The 17,752-nt window shown below is 51.3% G+C and overlaps 1 protein-coding gene across 9 annotated transcripts in view; it reads right to left on the bottom strand.

Annotated features, from left to right (window-relative positions):
* The window catches only part of GLYR1 (glyoxylate reductase 1 homolog), a 55,148-nt gene that overhangs the window by 4,811 nt on the left and 32,585 nt on the right, over positions 1-17,752 (bottom strand). For 6 of the 9 annotated variants that reach the window (XM_060260968.1, XM_060260971.1, XM_060260970.1 and 3 more), the window contains 7 exons: positions 14,706-14,774; positions 13,541-13,640; positions 9,694-9,804; positions 7,378-7,479; positions 5,629-5,791; positions 3,887-4,066; positions 1,821-1,945 (listed from right to left, as the gene is read on the bottom strand). In XM_060260968.1, coding sequence (XP_060116951.1) covers positions 1,821-1,945; positions 3,887-4,066; positions 5,629-5,791; positions 7,378-7,479; positions 9,694-9,804; positions 13,541-13,640; positions 14,706-14,774 — 850 coding nt within the window. The remainder of the gene's footprint in view (positions 1-1,820; positions 1,946-3,886; positions 4,067-5,628; positions 5,792-7,377; positions 7,480-9,693; positions 9,805-13,540; positions 13,641-14,705; positions 14,775-17,752) is intronic. The other 3 variants (XM_060260974.1, XM_060260977.1, XM_060260969.1) reach the window with 2 other exon arrangements.

The following is a 17,752-nucleotide window of genomic DNA, read 5'->3' as shown; positions in this document are numbered from 1 at the left end:
GGCTGTCTGCTTCCTTCTCCCTTTGCTTCCTTCTGCATAACAGCTTGCTTTGCAAGGCTTGCTCAATCGCACAGGAGCTACAGAGCAAAATCTCTATTTTCTCCATTGGTTGTGGGCTCCTCCCCCTCCTGGTCCCCTGGGGAGGGAGGGAAAGAGCCAGAGATTCCTTGGCCCAGTTCCCTGGATCCCATGGGAGAGATACAAAGAAAGCACCTTTAAGACCAACAAGGGCTAATGTTTTAAGCATGTTTTATTTTAAGTTTTTAAATATATATGTCCTTTAAAAAATTTAGCTCTCTGCTACCTAATCTTAAATACGTAAGCACATGGCCCAGCCCGGCAACGTCTCATTTAGGTCAGATCCGGCCCTCATTAACAAATGAACTTGACACCCTTGGTTTAGGCGACATGGAGCAGTTCGGGACATTCAGCCGAGCACGTTATGCTGCCTCTCTCCGAGCGACAGCATTTGTGTAGGCAGCCTTGTGAAGATGGCCCTCGCCCACACAGCCCTGAGCAGCTGGGCCTGGGAAACAAGACAGCCGTATTTCTCTGACAGGGAGGCGAACCTGAAGGAACAACCCCCTCTTCTCCAAAAAAAGGATTTTACGTAAAAGGTTTTTGGATGTTACTCTCCCTAACTGGCATGCGAATTTGAGAGAGACCGCTCTCTCTTTCTTGATGGGAGAAGAAAAACCCACGCCCTTCCTTTCAGGCAAACAGGGTAGTTTTAAACCAGGGCAACAGCCTGAAGGGCAGGCGATGGAGCAACCTGGCTGAGTCCACACAGGAGACCATCTGGGAACCTTCCACAGGAGAGAGGTGGCATAAACAGAACAGAGATATAAATTCTATTAGGGGTGGCCAAACTTAACATAAGAGCCACACAGAATAAATATCAGATGAGGGAGGGAGGAAGGAAGGAAGATAGGGGAGGGAGAGGTGGAAAGACAGCAACTTTAACTTTAAATACATTCTCCAAGCTGCTAGCTGGCTTGGCTTAGAGGAGTGATTTAAAGAGACAAATACATTCTCCAAGCCAGCTAGCTGGTGGGGGCTTCGAGAGCCACCCCATGTGTGTGAAAGAGCAGCACGTGGCTCCCCATCCACAGTTTGGCCACCCCGATCTGAAATTCACCAGCCTCGGTAGAATACATCAACAGATTAGAATATAGAGGACGTTCCAATAAAATATGAGAGATCTGAGTTTATTTTACCAAGACATTAAGAGCGAATTCTGTCAAGAGTAGGGAAAATGTAAGAAGTGGCCTCTTGCAACCGCTGTTGAATGGGCCTTCGTTCTAGCAAGAGCAAAAGGCCTGAATAGACCAGGTGAGGTCAGGTGATAAGCATAGGAAGGAAGACAATCGGGGGGGAAGTATTCAAAAAAAAATCGTGAAGAACACAACTCTCGTAATTCAGTCCACCCAATCTGCTTTTAACCGTAACTGCTGGTCCAGTGAGCCCTCTGACGAACAATGGCCCTTCCCGCTCGGATGGCGGCAGCTAACCCAACCCGCCAAACGCATTCCCACCTCCGTCTGGCTGTTATTTCAGGCCAGCAGAACTACTCCGGAATTTATCCTCCTTGCTTTGTTCCAGCTAACTGTCTCTCGTACTGCCTTGGAAATACTTGAATTTGAACTAGATTTGTATTACCGCCTGAAAACCTGCTTCTCTCTCTGCGAGGCGCCCACTGGGGGAAAAGGATCTTCGAGAGCACGACAGCGGGCCTGGGCCCAGACCTGAAGCTTCCCCTCTGTTTTCAGAAGCTGTCCCTGAGCCCTGAATGAACAGAGGTGGTTCTGAACGGCACCTACCTCGTTGGCGGCAGCTGCCATGGGAGTTGGGTGGTTGACGGAGTCGCCTAGTGCAATGGCTAATCTGAGATCCTTCTGGATGTATTTCAGGTAGAAATCTGGTTTAAAGTTTCCTTGCAGGATGTCTGGAAAAGACAAAGTGGGTGGGGAACACATTGATGAATGCTGGGCATCTTTTCATGTTCTGCTTTCCCAACTGCTGCATATTTCACAACCCCCTTCGAATCCACCTGCTAAAAAGAGTGTGAGACCACCTGCCGGTGAGTCATGTTTGGTTGAGAGGTGGGACGGTGGCTCAGTGGCAGAGCATCTGCTTGGTAAGCAGAAGGTCCCAGGTTCAATCCTCGGCATCTCCAACTAAAAAAGGCATGAAAAACCTCAGCTTGAGACCCTGGAGAGCCGCTGCCAGTCTGAGTAGACAATATTGACTTTGATGGACCGAGGAGGGTCTGATTCAGTATAAGGGAGCTTCATATGTTCATGTTGCTGATTCGTGTAGCCTGGTATTTACTTGAATGGATGGGGCTTTTAAGATGATGATGATGATACTGGATTTACATCCCACCCTTCACTCTGAATCTCATGCGTCTCAGAGCGGCTGACAATCTCCTTTACCTTCCCGCGCTCCCCACCCACAATGGACACCCTGTGAAGTAGGTGGGGCTGAGAGAGCTCTGACAGAAGCTACCCTTTCAAGGACAGCTCTGCAAGAGCTATGGCTGACTTGAGGCCATTCCAGCAGCTGCAAGTGGAGGAGTGGAGAATTAAACCCAGATTAAGGATCCACACACTTAAACAGTACACCAAACTGGCTGAGGTTGTCCCCCCCCCCCCCCCCGACTGCTAAGCTCAAGGTGAAAAGGACTGAATCTCTTCCGTGCAAAGCACACATCCACTGCTGGGTGGTAGCCTCTCCCTTAGTGACTCTGTCATTACCCTGTCTTGTTAAGACCCTGGCTGTGGCCACTGGCTGGGCCACACCACACAGGTTTCAACAGTGCAGTCCACACAACACATTTCAACTTGGGGAGCCTTAAGTTAAAGTCTCACGGCAAAAGCCTACCCGACACTTCCACTGAGAGGAGGGTTGCCAACTTTGGGTTTGGAAACTGCTAGAAATTTGGAGAATGGAGCTCGGGGAGGGGAGGAGCCTTTGCAGGATATGACACCAGACGAGACCTCACTCCCAGGCAGCCAGTTTGGTGTAGTGGTTAAGTGTGCGGACTCTTATCTGGGAGAACCGGGTTCAATTCCCCACTCCTCCACTTGCACCTGCTGGAATGGCCTTGGGTCAACCATAGCTCTGGCAGAGGTTGTCCTTGAAAGGGCAGCAGCTGTGAGAGTCCTCTCAGCCCCACCCACCTCACAGGGTGTCTGTTGTGGGGGAGGAAGGTAAAGGAGATTGTGAGCCGCTCTGAGACTCTTTGGAGTGGAGGGCGGGATATAAATCCAATATCTTCATCTACCTCAGAGTGTCTGTTGTGGGGGAGGAAGGGAAAGGAGATTGTGAGCCGCTCTGAGACTCTTTGGAGTGGAGGGCGGGATATAAATCCAATATCTTCATCTACCTCACAGGGTGTCTGTTGTGGGGGAGGAAGGTAAAGGAGATTGTGAGCCGCTCTGAGACTCTTTGGAGTGGAGGGCGGGATATAAATCCAATATCTTCATCTACCTCAGAGTGTCTGTTGTGGGGGAGGAAGGGAAAGGAGATTGTGAGCCGCTCTGAGACTCTTTGGAGTGGAGGGCGGGATATAAATCCAATATCTTCATCTACCTCACAGGGTGTCTGTTGTGGGGGAGGAAGGGAAAGGAGATTGTGAGCCGCTCTGAGACTCTTTGGAGTGGAGGGCAGGATATAAATCCAATATCATCTTCTCCAGGGGAAGAGATCTCTAGTCTGGAGGATGAGCTGTCACCTCAGGTGATCGCCAGGCCTCAGCTAGAGGTTGGCAACCCCTGAAGCCCTGAAGGTAGTCTTTATGTCCCCCTCCTTGCAATGCTACTCTGCACTTGGTGAGTGATGCTTCACAGGCCGAGAGAGGAAGAAGGGCGGGGGAGGACCTTACTTTGGCACTTCTGGTCCAAGAAGATGCTGGCGAGCTGTCCTTGGTTCAGGATGTCCAGAAGGGTCTGCTGGGACTGACCGGTCACTTGGGCCAGAGTCAGGCCTTCTGCTATTGTGGCCATGAAGCTCCCTTGCACCATGTTCATGATCAGCATCATCTTGGCGGCGTTGCCCACTTCTCCTGTACGGGGGTGAAAAAAGAGGTGTTCTGTGGGACGGGCTTCCATATTCCTCCCCCAAAGGTGACGTCCTCCCCCCAACCCAAACCCAGATTACTAGGATCCAAAACCCTTTGGAGAAATATCAAGCAACACCTGCTATTCTTTCTCCTGTGGGCGAGCAGAGAGCCGCTAAAATGCATCTCTCTTCCCAACCCTTTTTGTCAAATGAAAGCAACCAGGAAAGAAAGATAAACAACAGCAGAGGCAGGTTATACTTAGGCAGTACGTCCCTCTCTGTATCACTTTGCTCATTGCACCACGACACAATTCCTCGCTGGCCTCCAGAAGCCCTGATACACCCATCCCGAGTTCTTAACGCTGGTGGCCTTTAGTAGGGCGGATTGAGCATAAGACAGCGATGTCTACAACCTATGTCCTAACGAGCCCTGGGTCTGTTTGACACCTGCTTTGTGGAACAAGGCATTTCTCCCCCCGTGGATTACTTTCATGTACATTAGAACAGCACTGTGTGTAGAGTATAGCCAGTAGATCCTAAGACTGTCTGTTAGTCAGAAGTTCTAGCTTGGGTGGCCGAGCTTGCTTATTGTAAGAGCCGCATACAATAAAGATCAAATGAGGGAGGGAGGGAGGGAGGGAGGGAGGGAAGGAAGGAAGGAAGGAAGGAAGGAAGGAAGGAAGGAAGGAAGGAAGGAAGGAAGGAAGGAAGGAAGGAAGGAAGGAAGGAAGGAAGGAAGGAAGGAAGGAAGGAAGGAGGGAGGGAGGGAGGGAGGGAGGGAAAGAAGGAGGGAGGGCAAATAGATGGAAGAAGTGGTGGAAAGAAAACATTTAACTTAAAGTGCATAATCCAAGCTGCTGGCTGGCTTGGCTTAGCAAAATGATTTAAAAGAGATGAATGCCTTCACCAAGCTGGCTGACGGGGCAGTGGGGGCTTCAAGAGCCACACAATATGTGTGAAAGAGCCACATGTGGCTCCCGAGCTGCAGTCTGGCCACCCCTGTTCCAGCTCATTTAGCATAATGCAGCACTAGGTGATGAGCTAGATTTGTTGTTAAGGCAAGAGACATTTCAGAGGTAGTTTGCCATTGCCTGCCTCTGTATCACAACCTTGGCATTCCCTGGAGGTCTCTCTTCCAAGTAGCAGCCATGGCTGACCCTGCTTAGTTCCAAGATGGAGCTGGCCTGGGCTACTGAGGTCAGGGCATAAGAACCCTGGTTTGTGGAAGCAACTGGGCCCATAAGTACAAGACACCTTCTTCCTCAGAAAAATGCAAAAAGGTGACAAGACGGTAAGACGGTGGGGAAGATCAGTCCCCACCCTTTTGCGTGTTGGTGTGAAAGAGCATGAATGGACAACACACCAGCCTCTCTGATGGGACCTGATTTCCAAACACGCACCCACACAGTTTTCTGTCCTTGTGCCTCAACACGCACCCTCGCACTTCTGTGTACAGGGATGCAAGCTTGTCTTGACAAACAGAAAGTTGTGCAAGTGAGCTTTTGCTGGAAACTGCACAGGACCTGCCTAACGAGATTCCTTCTGGTGCTGGAACGGAGGAATTACCCAGGAAAAAGGAGGTCTTCCCCATGGCCTGGAAGCAGCTGCTGCAGTCTTCATACAAGCCCCTGTCCCCGGCTGCCAGAATCACCAGCATCCCATCGTTCGACAGCTGTTGGTTCCCTGAGACGGGGGCTTCCAGGAAACGGCCCCCCCTGGATACAATCACCTGGAAGGGGAGACAGAGAGAAAGCTTCCCCAATTATGAATGCACCACAGGACACACACAAAAATAAATGAGCCAAGGCATCGAACACAAATACAGCACCGGCCATTTGGAAAACTGCCCGGAAAATACAGAAAAGTCAGAATCCCTTTAAAATTTGGGGGGGGGGGGGGTTACATTTTTAACCCTGCTTTTCATCAACTGGCAAGGGTCCGCCCGAGTTCCCGCTATTGGTTGAGCTGCGATGATGTCGGAACAAGTCCCAATAAATTGCTGTGTGTCAGTAATAGAACGACTAGCTGTGCAGTGTCTCGAGAGAGACATCACCTGGCATGGGAGAAAATCAACATGGCGGACTGGAGGACAGGAAGAGGTTAGGAATGGAATGCTCTTGGGAAAAAGGAAACGGGCAAGTTCTGTGCTTGAGGGGCTGTAAGCCAAACAAACATACGCAATAATTCTTACTTCCTGTTGCCTGTTTTACTTATGATATTGTTTTTAAGCCCTTTTGGGCTCCTGCATGGGTTTTAAAAAGGAACGGTATAACCAGGGATTTTTTTGGTAGAAAAAGCCCAGCAGGAACTACTTTGCATATTAGGCCACACCCCGATGTTACCATTGGTCCACAGGTTTGTTTTTTTTTTAGAAAAAGCCCAGCAGGGACTCATTTGTATAGTAGGCCCACACCCCCTGACACCAAGCCAGCCAGAACTGCCTTCCTGCTCAAAAGAAGCCCTGGGTATAACTAAGGAAAATCTCTGGCCAGACCGATGCCTTTCAATAAGCAGGGCTCAGGGGTGCTTGCTAATGGTCTCATTCTCTTAAGAACTGATTTTCCTAGGGCAGGAGCTCTCAAACCTTGTGAAACAGGATCCAGTTTTCAACTGCTTTTTGTGCCCCACTCGCAAAGTTACTCCTTGCTATTTTCCTCCTCTAACGTAAACATGTAAGCGCCCATCAGTTTAACAATGAACGAGCATTCCATTTTACTTTGTTAAAAATTAACAAAAAAAAAAGGAGAGAAAAAGAAGAGAAGAATAAGAGATTGCATTTATACCCTGTCTTCAGTAGGAGTCTCAGAGCAGCTAACAATAACCTCCTTTCCCGTCCTCTCTCCACAACTGGCACCCTGTGAGGCAGGCGAGGCTGAGAGAGCTCCGAGAACTGCTCAAGAGAACAGCTCTTGAGAGAACTTGTGACTGACCCAAGGACACACCAGCAGTTGCACGTTGAAGAGGTGGTGAATCCCAGTTCTCCAGATCAGAACCCTCCGCTCTTAACCACTACACCAAACTAGCTCTGCTTATATAGAATTACAGAAAAACAAGGCTGAGACTTTCACAGCCACAGTGCATAGTGGGCTGAGGCTAATCCAAAACAGCTTCAAATCCTCCTCTTTCAGACCACTCCGGCTGTACCTCCTCCCTCTTGGCCCTGCAACCTACTTGGCGAGGGGAGTCACAAACACACTTTGGGGGACCTGGCCCAGGATATGAGAGCCACTGCCCCAGCTTCACGATGCCCAAGAAGAAAACAGTGAATTGACTATGAGCAAAGTCACGTCCGAGGTTCAAATCTAACATACTTACCTGGGCCAGCTCCGTAACTGTGTCTGCATCGACGGTGGACATGTCCACGTAGCACTTCCCCGGACGTATCCCCTGGAGCACCCCGCTAGGACCCAGCACCAGCTGTGGGAACAGAAGAGCGGTAAAGCAATAGGGGTGTCTGCAAAGCGATGCCGACCTGCCCACTGCCTAGAGCTGACTCAGCAGACCGCCTCCTGCGACCCCACCGGTCTTGGCATGGCTTCAAAACCAGGAGAACGATGCTCAAGGAAGTCATAAAAACAGGAGAAGAGCCCTGCTGGATCAGGCCAGTGGGAAATCTAGTCCAGCATCCTGTCTCACAGTGGCCAACCAGTTCCTCTGGATGGCTCACGACAAGGCACAGAGGCCGTGGCATATGAACGTAAGAGGAACCATGTTGGATCAGGCCAATGGCCTATCCAGTCCAGCAATCAGTGTCACAGTGGCCAAAAACCAGGTGCCCTCAGGAGGTCTACCAGCAGGGCCTTCCCTAGGTTACCTCCTGGCTCTGGGATTCAGAGGTTTAGTGCCTCTGAATGTGGAGGTTCCCCCTCAGTCACCAGCTAGTAGCCACTGGCAGTCTGATCTAATCCACTTTTAAAAAGCTATTTATTCCTGCGGCCCTCACTATATCCTCTGGCAGCAAATTCCACATTTTAATCACTCTCTACATGACATGGCATTTCCTTTTGTCTGTCCTGAATCTACTGCCCATCGGCTTCATCGGATGCCCTCGAGTTCAATATTTTGGGAGAGGGAGAAGTATTTCTCTTTCTCAACTTTCTTCGCCCCATGCAGTTGGGGGCTGGGTGCTTTAAAAGGGGCTCCTGGATTGTGGCGAGAAGTGGCTAATGTTCGGCCGAGATAAGTGACGGCGAGCTGCTCTCCCTCTGGTATCCCCTGTAATGCGCTGAGAACAAAACAGACCTCGCAGAAAGAAAGAAATCTCACAGAAATCTTAAGGGCCGTTTAATGTCAGCGCAGCAAGTCTCGAACCTGCCTGTGCACCGCTATGAATCCAAGCACAGGAGAGACACTGCTCCCAATTGCTCATCTTCCTTCTGGTAGGAAATGTCCACACAACCTCCTGAGGATTTACATGACCTGAAGGCATGTAGGGGGGCGGGGAGGGGGAAAGGCAGAGACATAACAGGCTTGGTAGGTTTGCAGTACAGGGGAATAACTGGTGACTAGCCGTGCTGGCAGACTGCTTTAAACAGCGGTCCCAGGGTCGAAAGCCCAAGGGGGGTGGGGAGATGATGCACTGCCCAGTTGACATTGGAGGGAGCATTAACTGCTTTAGTCAATGCTGCGTTCCACTTGGAGATATGGGGAGGAGTAAAGCAATATGCAGGACACCCGAGAACAATCTGTCCAGGAGAATGAGAAACTTGCATACCGACTCAATTTTCTTCATTACACTCACTGTTAAAATCACTTTTGGGGGTATTTCTGTATATTTTTGCACGTGTTTGCACCCAGAAGTCAATGGCAACCTCTGGTGACTGACCTCTACTGGGGGCCTGGAGGGATATTCAGAGAGGTGGCTGAATAAGGCCTGCCCCTGTCCTCGCAACTGGGTGTTTCAAGGAAGTCTCCCATTCAAGTACGGACCACAGTCGACCCTGCTCAGCTTCTGAGATCTGATGAGATCGGGCTTGCCTGGGCTATCCAGGTCAGGATCAAAGCGACCTCCCACTTTTCAATCACCTTTGTCAGGAAATTACCGAACACATGAAGCTGCCTTACACTGAATTAGATCATCAGTCCGTCTAGCTCCGCATTGTCTACTCGGACTGGCAGCAGCTCTCCGGGGAGCTCTACCGCTGAGCTACAGCCCCTTCGCCAGTTTTAAAGCTCTGAACAGAACTATGTACTTCCCTGCACTGACATGCTGAAACAAAGTTAGAACAAGTGGCACCTTTAAGGCCAACGAAGTTTATTCAAGGTACGAGCTTTCGTGTTCAGGCACACTTCAAAACAGGAGACGTATCTGTCAGATTTATTGCTACTGTCCACTCTCCCCCCACCCCTCGGCTCCTGCTAGAGCTGCGGGCAAGCAGAGGCAAACGGCAAAATGCTGTCCAAAAAGGCAACTCCTAAAAAGGAGGGTGCCTTCTTTTCCTCTCCCACATACATAAATAGTGACCTGGTGGCTGCATAAATTTGTTATTGCTCTTTGCACATGTCAAAACATCTTCATTAAATTGCACACTGATTTGGGGGGAAAGCAAAGGCAGCAAAGGCAAAGAAATTCCATGCAGAACATGAGAGAAAGAGAAAGAGAAGTGCACAAGCGCAAGAGGTAATCCTTACATCCTTGGCCGCCTTGGGATCGGAGACGCAGGCGAAAGTGATGTCACAGGTCGAGACCACTTCGGCGGGGGTTCTTCCCAGGCGCGCCCCCTCCTGGATGAACAAATCACACTGCAAAAGTCACAGACCCACATGTCAGAGACGGAGGTCGCTGGACAAGGCAGGCTGCCCGGGCCGCAGCTCTAGCGGGAACCCAGACGCCTCCCGCTTCGGACCTGGAAAGGGGTGGCAAGATGGCAGGCGGAGGCAAACGGCAAAATGCCGTCCAAAAGGGTGACTCCTAAAAGGGGAGTGTGTTTTCTCTTCCTCTCCACACACACAGACACGAGATGCAGTCAGGCATTTGCCACTCATAAGGACAATCGTCTCCAGTAAAATCCTATCAAGATAACCCAGATAATTATTTATTTTTTTAGGTTAACACAGAGAATGATTCTGAGGAACCCTGGGCTCCAGAGAAGCTTCTCCAGGCCACAGGCTCAGCAGCAGCAGCAGACAACTTTCCTCCTGCAGGCATGGCAGGCAAGCAACTCCTAGGGCAGGGGTGTTAAACATGTGGCCTGGGGGCCGAATCAGGCCCCCAGAGGGCTCCTACCAGGCCCCTGAGCGACTGGCTGTCATCTGCTTCCTTCTCCCTCTCTCTTGCTGCCTTCTGCATCACAGCTTGCTTTGCCAGGCTTGTTCAACAGAACATAGCCCCTATTTTCTCTATTGGCTGAGGATCCTCCCCCTCCTGGTCCCCTGGGGAAGGAAGGAAAGAGCCAGAGCTTCCTTTGCCCAGTTCCCTGGATCCCATGGAAGAAATACAATAAAAGCACACGCTAATGGTTTTAAGAATGCTTTAAGTTCTCTTTTTTAAATCTTTAATTGCGTTTGCCTGTGTCCTTTATAAAGTCTATGCCTCTGCTACCTAATCTTATATAGGTCCACACGTGGCCCAGCCTGACAAGGTCTCATTTATGTCAGATCTGGCCCTCACAACAAATGAGTTCGACACCCCTGTCCTAGGGCTTGGTCCCAACACTCAGCCTACCAGTCACAGCCCGCTTATGACGACCCCAGAGGGGTTTCAAGGCAAGAGATGAACGGAGGTGGTTTGCCGTAGCCTGCCTCTGTACAGTGACCCTAGACTCCCTTGGTGCTCTCCCACCCAAACGCTCACCTGCTCAGCTCCTGAGATCTGACAAGATCAGGCTAGCTTGCACTGTCTGAGTGAGGGCAGAAGTGGTTTGCCGTTGCCTGCCTCCTGCACACCGACTCTGGACTTCTTGGTGGTCCCCCGGCCCTGTTGAGCTAGGTCAGGGCCATAGAACGCTGGTGGTGGAAAGTGTAGTCAAGCTGCACCTTGCTGATGGTGCCCCTCTGGGAGGGTTTTGAGGCAGAGGGGGATTAGCCGAGGCTCGCGCCTGTGTTGCAACCCTGGACTTCCTCGCTGCCCTCCCATCGAAGTCCTACCCGGGACTGACCCCTGCTGAGCATCTGAGATGGGGCTAGCCTGGGCCATCCAGGGCAGGGCGCTCAGCCTGGGGAGAGCCTCATTCGCCTTGACTGCTGCCAAGAGGCAGCCTGCTGCATCCCACTGGGAGGTACGGGCAGGGGACCCATCTAGAGAATCCCTCCCCCCCCCCTTGTCCCCCGGCTTGGGCTGCTAGGGACAGCCTGGATCCTGAGATGGGAAGCGTGGAAATCTTCAGCTGATGCTGTGCAACTCCATGATAGGGACCGGCCCCGATGAGACATGGGCTTTGCTCTTGCAGATGCAGCAGCAAACTGTACTGTGCCGCCACAAGCAATGACTGCAGAAGGAAGGGAGACTCGCCTGAGTTTCCTGGTCTCTCTCGTGCGCGTGCCCAGTGCCGCCAAGCCCCAGCTGACCTGTGGTGACCCCACAGCTTTTCAAGGCAAGAGACGTTCAGAGGTGGTTTGCCGTTGCCTGCTTTTGTGTGGCAGCCCTGGACTTCCCTGGTGGACTCTGGTCCGAGTACTGACAAGGTGTCCTGATCCTGGGCCCAGTGAGGCCTGCAGGCCCAGAGAAGCCTTCCTAGGAGTTACAAAAGAGCCTACATTTCCCAGGATCCCCTCTGATTGGGTGGCAAGGTTTTGGAGGGAAACTGGACCGGAGAAGGGTGGGGCAGGAGAGCATAAAAGGGCGAAGTCCAGGCAGGGTATGTTCTTTTCCTGGAAGGCTGAGCTGGAGGCAGGCTGTGGCCTAGAGAGCTTGCAGCAGGGGAAAGACCCCTTACCCAAGGGGGTAAAGTGTTGGCTATTAGAGTAGGGACTGTATAGATAAACGCATCAGGGCTTTTGTTTATTTGCACATATATATTTCACTATTTTACCCACTTATTATTTGAACACTGTAAATAAATTGTTGTCGTTCTATTCCTTGGGTCCTCACCTCTCCTTGGTCACAGAAGAGATATTTCATAATAAGGAAGACAAGGATGGTTGGGTGCTCTGGGCCCTCCATACGGACCCTTTCCAGAGTGGTGGCAGCCAGTAGAAGGCCCTGCTAGGCCTGGCTGTGTGACACAAGGGATGACCCCACTCAGCTTTTGAGACCAGGCTAACCTGCGGGACAGCTGGGCTTCGAGCGCTGCTTTGCCTAGGATGGACGTGCTACCTTCGCTCTCTGCTCTGCCTGTGTTAAATGGGCAGATGAGACATTGTCTCTCCAAAACCCTGGTGCCAACACAACAGCGGGTGCAGCTGTTCCAGAAGGCAGAGCCTTCGCTGCCCACCACAAGGACAGAAAATCAGGGTGGGGTGAGAAACAAAAACCGAAGCAGAGGGAACGGAAGCTGTTGCCATGGCTACTATGGAACAGTGCGATAATTTCAGCTAGCTTTGTCAGAGCAATTAGCAGGCCCACAAGTATGCATCTCAAATCAAGTTGTTCCGAATGCAACGGGCAGAGAAGCAAAGACAGGTGTCGGGCTGTCGCGAACCCAGTGGGTTGCTGCCTTACGCTGCCACCACTCTGGATTGATGGTCCCTTGGGAAGGTCCAGAGTACCCTCCCAAGCCCTACAAAAATGCCCCTTTTAGCCGAGAAACATAGGCGTGATGACCAGGCAGAGACCATTAGAAAGATAAAGGTTTATTAATACAGGGATGGGTATTTAAACAAGGCAAGGTGCTTAACAGATATAACAGTGGTTAAAGGAAAAAGAAAATAAACCTTAACGCAGCTACTTGTACTTCCCCTAGCCTGTTAGTCATCAGGGCCCACAGCCCTTTTCCCCAGGCCGACTGCCTGTGACTCACTCTACCTTCTGAGTGAGGGATCCTTCTCTCAGCCACAGACTGTCCTCTCAGCCTGACTCTGTGAGAGACAAGAACACAGTTCCACAGCCCACAAAGTTTATGTAGCAATCCCCTCACACAATCCCTGGACACTGATCGGTTACAGTGGGTGCCAAGCATTGTGGAGATTGTAGGCTGTGTCTGCTTTCTACTCCCACACTGGTCTTTAGGCCCAGGCCTCCCTAGGCCTTGTCTCTCAGTCCTGCACAGATCATGACACGGGCACTTTAACAAAATGGCTTGTCTCCTGAATGCACGAAACCGCCTTATATCGAACCAGATCTGTGGTCTGTCGAGGTCAGATACTGTCTACTCGGACCGGCGACAGCATTCCGAGGTCTCAGGTGGAGGACTTGGGCACATTCTAGACTGCCCAACTGGAGATGCTGAGGGTTGAACCTGGGACCTTCTGCAGAAGCTCTGCCACTGAGCCATGGCTTCCTCCCTCTCAACGAGGACCCCAGGCACGCCCAAATCTCCTCCTCGGCAAACGGAAGCCCTGCTCTGACGTCATTCCATGCTGGCTACGAAAAGCGCCTTACCTTCTCCGCAGTTCGGTTCCAGACGGTGACGGTGTGCCCCATCTTCAGCAGGTTGGAGACAATGCCGCTTCCCATCAAGCCCAGACCCAGGAACCCTATCCTGGGGAGGAGAGGAGACGGTTAGTGTCGAAGCGCCATCTCAAGAGAGAGAGAGAGAGAGAGAGCACGCACATAGGTTCTTCTAGGGCCGAGCCTCCTGAATCAACCCTTCTGAGCGTCAAGGAAAACCAGACAGACTCGCTGCCGGAGATTCCTGCGAGGTGCGTCAATCCTAAGAATGGAAGAGTCAATGGGCATACCTAAAGTGGAAAATAAAAGTGCAAAAGGAGTGTTTTTTTTAAAAAAAGGTTATTCTTTTCCTTGTTAGGGAGCCATCGCTCGACCAATGTCAAACCCTCTGCTTAGAAAGACAAAGTGAGCCTTCTCCAAGACGAATGTCTGTTTGCTGCAGAAAGCTGCCGGGTCAAGGAGAGGCCCAGCGCAGGAGGCAACACAAAGACGAATTCATTTAGAGCTTGTGATATTCAGGTTCAAATCTAGCGCAGGCTTTCGGGCCTCCTTGACTCAGAAGGTCCTCGTGAGGCACATTTTTTTAAAAAAACAAACCCTAACGTTCTGCAGGTATGCCCAGGCGCCGCAGCCTCTTGCTGCCTTTTAAAAATCTATCACAAAGGACAAGAATTTGAAATGATGGCTTTGTAAAAATCTGGCACGTTAACAGCCCCGGCCAGGGTCTTGTATTAAGTGTCTCTGACAGGGGGTGGGGGAAGAGGTTCTGAGATACACAAAAAAGGGACTCATCAGATAATATCACTTCCCTCATCCAAGTTATATCCACTCCACATCTTTCAGCCCGGATACTTCTTCCAGATCTCTTCATCTTTTGTCGTTTACCGTTTATGCCATGAGGCGAGAGGCTTCTGCATCCTCCTCTCTTCAAATCAAGCCTCTTTGTGGAATATTAAATATTGCAATTGTCATGGTACAACTCCCCTTCCATTAAGGATCTGTCAACCTCCTCCCTACATAAGGGGTAACCAGAGGCTCATTCGAAACATCCATTCACACCTTCAAACCAAAAAAGAGCCTTGCAGCTCCTCAAACTCCCCCCCTCCCCCAGCTTATGTTCCTACCGACGCACACAGGCCGTCCCTGTGGAATTCACCTGTTAGTGGCCACTCCAGGCTGGGGGTCAGGGAAAGCTTCCGCTAATGGGTCAAATTCCTTATCCAACCTAACAACAGAAGAGAAAGTGGTGCTGTTGCACTTGGGAGGGACTCGTGCAAGCTATCCAGTAAAGCAGGGTTTCCCAAACTTTTCCCCTCCGTGGCCTGGTTCCTTCCCTGTGGTCTGGACGGAGGACCATCAGGGAGTGATACAGACACTGCACGCCGGCCAGGAGCTTTCCCCGCCCTCTCTGATGTTTCCGAACATCAGAGAGGGACAAGGGAGGGCTTCTGGCCAGCACGCAATGTCTGTAGTGCTCTCTGAGTGCCACAGGCAGTGGCGGCGTGGGGGGGGGGGGGGCAGAGGCTGGAGTGCGGCATGCAACGCCAAAGATAGAGAGGGGAACGGGGAGGAGGCTGTTGGGCAGCCCCTGGCGAGCTGGTATTGAGGTTTCTGTGGCCTGGTACCGTGTTGCAACCCTGCAAATGGGAAACGGTGCAGTAAAGTATAAAGGTGATGCTCTACTAAAACAGAGGCAGTCACTCGAGGAATCTTACAGGCGGTGCATTTTGCTGTTTTCTTCTCGTTAACGCTTCCGATCAGATCTGGACGAAGCTAACCACAAACACACAAATGCTTCCTGTGCGCCGGCTGATCATAAAGGTACCACGGGACTCAACATTTTCCCCTCCTCCACAAAGTGAGTGAGGCTGAGAGAGGGAGGAACGACTGACCAGTGAGTTTCAGGGTAAGCAGAGCTCAGAACCCCCGCCTCCCCAAGCCTAGCCCAACCCTGAACGGTTACGTCCGACTGGCTCTTTGCCAGCTTATGGCAAGTTTTCCTCCTTATGCTACGGGGGACAGGGTCTTACCTGAACACCTTCATCATTACTTTGGTTTCCCTTTCAGCAGGGTTGTAAAACTGACATCCTGAGTCGGTGGCTGACACGGAGGTGGGGGGGGGGCGGGGGGAAGGGCTGCGGTCTGCTCTGTGTTGGCACAGGCGGGAAACAGCCTCCAAAAGTGAAACAGGAAGTTCAACTCCAGCTCCCGTCACTCGGCTTGTGTGTGTGTGACAGGAAGTTCCTGATGATTCGAGTGCCACCAGAGGACCATTCCTGCAAAGGATAAGGAGCCCACCTCTTCCTGTCTTCCTAGAGTTAAACAAACCCAGCTGTCCAACTCATTGGGGAGCGACAGGAGGGGCAAAGCCACACAAGGTGCCTGTCAAAGGGAAGTTCCTGGCAGGCTCTTCCAAAAGGAACCATGCTGTGGCAGCTGTTATTGTTCAGGGGCCTCTGTCACACCACGAGGGAAGCTCCCTGAAATAGCGCTCGTGATATTACAGTCCCATGCCAAAGGACCTAAAAAAGGCAAACGTGGGGTTACATGCCCACCCTACATGGCACAGCTTGAATGACAGTGAGTGACGGACCGATGGGTCACCCAGGTAGATTCATTACTTGATTTAGTTGATTTAGTCTGACCTGAGCTATACTTAGAAAACGAGAAAAAGGAATGTACTGGGGGGGGGGGGGAGAAGGCAGATTGCAATGTAAGCTCCACCCTCACTTACGGCTCTCTGATGTTCCCTGACTGGGCAGAGAAAGCCAAAGGCATGCCTGCTTTTAAGCGTATAGGCTGTAGGCACACTTAGGATGTTGCTTTTTTGGCCACTCTTCACCTATTTATTTATTTATATTTAGACTTATATCCCGCCCTTCCCACCAAAGTGGCTCAGGGCGGCTTACAACATTATAACTCACATAAATTCAAAGTGGGGACCTGTTTAAAATAACCTGTTTTAAAATAATCGCATACATGGTAAGCCAACCCATGCTGCAAATGCCACTTTTCAGGACCCGGAATAATTCAAATGCTAGCTCCTGCCCCAAATGGTCCTTCTGAAGAGCTTCACCCCTATAGTTTCATGGAAGCCAGAACGAAGGACGCCCTTCTTTCAAGTATTCAGGAAGGACTCTGGATCGTAGCAGTGGCCCGTTTAACAAACTCACAGGCCGAAACGACAAGCCAGCTATGCTGTGGGTGACCCCAGCGGGCCACGCTGGGGGAGAATTCGTGAGCCGAGGGATGGGGTGCTGGCTGCTGCAGTCCCCTTAAGCCCAACCCACTCCCCGCACATTCATTCTCCGTTTACAATGCCTGAGAAGGGCTGCTTGGCCTCTGGACCACTATGGCCACTGGGCAGAGAAAAGAGCAATTCTAACAAGGTCCTTCCAGGGAGGACTTGAACTGTCAGAAGGCCAGCGATTGGAGGGGAAGACCTCCTGATGGCACCTGGCTTTTTTGGCCACTGCGTGACACAGTGCTGCAGTGAATGGGCTACTGGCCTGATCCAGCATGGCTTCTCTTCTGTTCTTATACGGAGCAGAGCTATTAACCACAAGGTAGAGATGGAATGCTCTGTCTAGGGCAGTGATGCTCTGTATTCTTGGTGCTTGGGAGGGCTTCTAGAGTGCTGACCCTGCTTGTGGACCTCCTGATGGCCTCTGTGTGACACAGAGTGTTGGAGTGGATGAGCCATTGGCCTGATCCAATATGGCTTCTCTAGGGCAGTGATGCTCTGTATTCTTGGTGCTTTTTTGGGGGGGGGGATTGTGGGAGCGCTTCTGGAGTTCTGGCCCCACTAGTGCACCTCCTGAGGGCATCTGAGTTTTGGCCACTGTGTGACACAGAGTGTTGGACTGGACGGGCCGCCAGCCTGATCCAACATGGCTTCTTTTATGTTCTTATACAGCAGGGGCTGGCATGACCCTCAGTCAAGGGAGCCATTACGTGCTCAGTTCCCTGGATCTATTCTGCATGCAGACATTTGCTGCAAGTGCGCAAGTCCTGGCCCTCCAAGGTGGCTACTGGGCACAGGGCAACACAGCTGCTTGGACAGGCCCACATGCAAAATGTGTCTAACCCAGAAAGCCCATCTCCTAGCAAGACTGAAATCTTTGCATATGTTTATCATGTGGAAGATCTGCACAGCAGAATTTAAGTCTATGGTGTACGTGTGCTATTCACACTGCAGTGCCA

This window comes from Heteronotia binoei, chromosome 20 (genome assembly GCF_032191835.1).
Source record: "Heteronotia binoei isolate CCM8104 ecotype False Entrance Well chromosome 20, APGP_CSIRO_Hbin_v1, whole genome shotgun sequence".
Lineage (NCBI taxonomy): Eukaryota > Metazoa > Chordata > Lepidosauria > Squamata > Gekkonidae > Heteronotia > Heteronotia binoei.
Note: the sequence above shows the minus strand (reverse complement) of the source record. Positions and strands in the feature narration are given on the sequence as shown.